Here is a 4,473-nt window from a genome sequence, read left to right as displayed (position 1 = left end):
TTAAGACCAACGTTTGACCTCGCCATAAACCAAATAGGGCTCAGGGGTATTAATCCAGCACTGAGCGGGCTTTATTGGGGCAGAAAATTACGTTAGGTCACGAAAGAAAAGCGGAGAGTGATATTTGTATAGCGTCTCAATGATAGGCTATTTTCAATTTGGAATAGTACACTACAAATCAACTGGTGTATTACATAATCCAGTAAACGAAATTAATGTGCTGCTGACCATCAATTCAACAATAAAAAAGTAGTTCATGTTTTTTTTTTAATTAATGAAGGTGTCAGTCATGAGAGTCTAAAAGTGTTTTCTCTATTTTAAAGTTTAAACGACCTACTTCTTGTATGTTGATTACACTACTACATAATTTACGACAAAACAAACTTTTTAATTTTCTACTAATAATAGGCTACTAAAATATTATGCCAACATGTTCAAAATTTTGTATCAACAAATTTAAAGCCTTTAAAGCCCTTTAATATAAAAATAATAGCCTACAAATAAATAAATAAATAGCCTCAATAAAAACATGTTCTATATTGTACAATGAATTACATTTTAAATCCATTTTGAATGACGTAATATATTCAAATACATAGCCTATGTATAAGCGACACGTCATTGACCCAAATAGGCTACTGTTAGAAACATTTGCAATCTTCCTCTCTCTGATAAATGACAAATAGATTGCAATGCCTCTCACCTTGCAAGATTTTTAAGGTTAATGTACAAGGGAAGTTGCATCGTTCCCTCCGCACAAATGCGAACACCCTCAGACACAAAGCCCGGGGGATAAATGCACACACTTAAGTCGTCAAACTTTTGGCCAAGAGCGCGCCACGCGCGTTCGGATCAGCTGGAGGGGTGGGGGGCTTAAGGGCGGAGCTTGTGAGCATCGCTAGAAAGTCAAAGCCGGGAGTCAGTGCGCTTCAGTGAGGCATACGACGCGCTCTGACGCACCGATGGAGAGCTAACGGACCTGCACTGGCGCAGACGGACTTGACATACACAAACCATCAGCGGGGAGTCTGCAGCTTTGTTTTTCTATTTTTTTACAGCATTTCTTTTAAATATTTTGACAGTGTGTTCAGGCTTTCTGACCACCTTTTTCAAGTTTTATCGAAGTGAGGCCAAGTGCCGCATTAACAGGTACAGTTATTTTTAATACTTTTTTTATTAGGCTATTTGTATAAATATGTGTATATTATTTTTCAGCTGTTATGGTGTGCAAAAAAATCAAAGGTATGTATCACACCCATGTATGATCAGATGTTTATTTCAGGCTTTATTTCAAGATTCAGATTTTAACAGTTCTGCGTAATAATACAAAGTTGTTTATTAGCCTAATTGTATTCTCATTGTCAAAAATAATTAAACACATAACTGAATTAAGATGAAATGTATAGGGCCTATATAAAACATAGTTAAAATAGAATAGCATTGGCTCTAAACGCAGGGTAATCCACTAGCCTGTAAAATGTTTTTACCACTATAGCCTACTGTTTGTCCAGTTTGTTTCCATGCATTTTGTCACAATTAGGCCTATGCATGTCATATTTGATCAGATCGCAAATTCATAAATGCAAACTGGTCGAAAAAGTGCAATTAACGACCCTCTTTCACTTTGGAACCATTTTTATTTCATTTTCAGGAAACAATTAAAACGAAAATGTATTTATTGATTTATTTTAGAATTTAGATTATTTAATCCAGTCGAAATGTGTGCCGACCGGTCCATTCATTATTACAAACGTTTGTGTTATACTTATAAAGGAATGACACGCTCCAATGCATAAATACCAGGAATGTTTATAAATGACGAAACAGAATGTAACTTTAATTACAATCTAAACATCTCGCGTTCTAGAGATTTAAAGGAAAACATGGCTATTCATCGACGGAAGAATATCACGAGGCCAACAAATCTCTGTGACAAAAATTTATATTTGGAGACAATGCTGATGTCTATCAATCAAATCAAATTCAAAACTGTTCTAGTAGTATTAGCGTGGCTTGGCCTTGTGTTTGTTGATTCCGGTTTACAGGCTCCCCACAAATTAAATCCGAGCGCTTTATCTGTGGACTAAATCCAGTCGTGTCCCAGATTGGACAGCGTCTCCAAAATGGCTGCGGAAATCAAAGGGTTTATACAAAAAGTCTTTGCCATTAGATGGAGCATTAAAACTGAGAAGAAATGGAATTATAGAGCTGTAAACTATATAATAATCATCACAATAATCGTGTTGTCTGTCAAGCCTCTCCATTATGAGGGTTTTAACTCATGTGAGGAGTCCTACTCTGAACATCTAAACACAGAGGTGTAAATAAGGCTTTATTTTGATTTGAATGTACTCACAATTCTGTCTACTGTGCCCTTAGATCACAATGATGACCAAACCTTATGGAAAACCAGAGGATGTGACTGAGCTTGTCAGCTCTCTCGGATGGATGGAGGAAGACCTCAGCTCACAGGATGGTGACCGGACACCTGAGATAGGTCACTATGCGCTACACAGGAGACATGTAGAGCTTGGCAGTGAGGATATGGAGGAAGAGGAGGAGGAGGAAGAGGAAGAAGTGGGTCTCGATGGAGAAAAGGCACCCAAGCGAAGAGGTCCTAAAAAGAAGAAAATGACCAAAGCCAGACAAGAACGTTTCCGTGCCCGACGGGCCAAGGCCAACGCCAGGGAACGCTCACGCATGCATGGGCTGAACGACGCGTTGGACAACTTGCGGCGCGTCATGCCTTGTTACTCCAAGACCCAGAAGCTCTCCAAAATCGAGACCCTGCGGCTGGCCCGCAACTACATCTGGGCTCTATCGGAGGTTCTGGACAGTGGCCAGTCACCCGAGAGCCTTGGTTTTGTGGAGATGCTATGCAAGGGGCTTTCGCAACCTACCAGCAACCTTGTGGCAGGCTGCCTCCAACTTGGACCCTCGTCCATGCTGATCAACCAGCTGGATGAAAAGTGTGGGGTTCCAGGAGTAGGTGGTCCACAGGGTCACCCCATTAGCTATCCTTCACCGGGACTTCCCAGTCCACCCTATGGCTCATTGGAGGCCTCACACTTGCTTCATCTGAAGGGCTTCAAGGGCGCTAACTACGAGAACTCCTCACCCAACGAATGTAGCAGCGGCACGCCACCTTATGACGGTCCTCTTACTCCACCACTCAGCATCAGCGGCAACTTCGCCCTCAAGCAGGAGCCGTCGCCGCATGAGGCTGAGAGGAACTTTATACCTCACCCGACCCACGCCGCCCATTACATCTCCTCACACCCTTACCCACCTTCCTCCTTGGCTGGTCTTCCAGCTCCTCAGGGTCACCCACTGTTCCCAGGCTCCCGTTTTGAGCTTCCTTTAGACATGGCTTTCGAGCCGTTTACCCCTTCACACATTGTGACATCACAGATGAGCAGCATTTACAGTGAATGAACAGAAATGACCACCAGAGACACTCAGCAATCCTGCCTCCTGCTCCTCAGTGTGCCTCCAAGGGGGGCAGCACATTTAAGGAGACACTTTGCATGTATCCTGTCTGATCCCTTTAAGAGACCATAGTGGTCACTGAGAGAGAGTATCTGAAACGCAACCTACCTGTGGCAACTGAAGTACTGAGAAAGAGATGCATATTTTTTTGTTAATTTATTCTTGTTTCTGTCATGACTGAGTTTGTTACTTCTTTAAATGTTATTTTTAATTGTTCTGGGATTTGTATTCTGTATACACTTGATGTTCTTCACCTCAAATAAGATGACGACTTTGGTGCACATGCCAAAAAAAAAGTGCATCAAAATTGACACATAGACAAGATTTTTAGATGCATACAGAGAGTAAGAACCTCCGTTTTTTTCAGCACTGTTCAACCAGATGCTGATTTTCCACTAAACAAAACACACAAAACATAAATAAATAAAAAGAAAGAATGAAGGAAAAGGACACATTTAGTACATTACATTTGCCATAACAAATGCATTTATTTATGACTGTATTTAATATTTATTTTGATGACAATTGTATGTTTTGAAACAATTTGTCAGCACTGTTTTTCTTGGTTCATTGGTACACTGCCAGTCACTGCTACCAATACTCATAAAGTATCTAATTTATTTATTGGAATTAATTCAGTTTAATGTATTTTTGTCATTCTCCACAATATTTGTAATTTTGCTCAAGCGTTTGTAAATATTTACCTGTTCCGCACTTAATAAAATAAATATTCTTATATAATATGACACAATTTGTTTCTTCATTGTGCTCTTTATCATTGTTATTATGATCTTCTTCATTTAAAGATTCTATAATGTATACTGAAAACATAATGAAACACTTAACCAGATAGATTAATCATTTTATCAATAAAACCAAACATTTTAAAAATACATTGCATTTCAAAATAATAATGCAATATTTATTTGATTTTTGTCATTATAATCATCAATATAATGTTGCACTGTTATGCTTAATCTTTAT

The 4,473-nt window shown here is 39.3% G+C and overlaps 1 protein-coding gene across 1 annotated transcript; it reads left to right on the top strand.

Annotated features, from left to right (window-relative positions):
- Positions 1–936: 936 nt before the first annotated feature.
- On the top strand, positions 937–4,197 carry LOC107683357 (neurogenic differentiation factor 4-like). The gene is made up of 2 exons (XM_016479409.1): positions 937–1,149; positions 2,380–4,197. The coding sequence occupies exon 2, from the start codon at positions 2,386–2,388 to the stop codon at positions 3,433–3,435; it is 1,050 nt and encodes a 349-aa protein (XP_016334895.1). The 5' UTR covers positions 937–1,149; positions 2,380–2,385; the 3' UTR covers positions 3,436–4,197.
- Positions 4,198–4,473: the final 276 nt, after the last annotated feature.

The sequence above is a fragment of the Sinocyclocheilus anshuiensis genome, unplaced genomic scaffold (assembly GCF_001515605.1).
Source record: "Sinocyclocheilus anshuiensis isolate Anshui unplaced genomic scaffold, SAMN03320099.WGS_v1.1 C33220949, whole genome shotgun sequence".
Taxonomy (NCBI): Eukaryota; Metazoa; Chordata; class Actinopteri; order Cypriniformes; family Cyprinidae; genus Sinocyclocheilus; species Sinocyclocheilus anshuiensis.
This window is presented reverse-complemented; position numbering and strand designations above follow the sequence as displayed.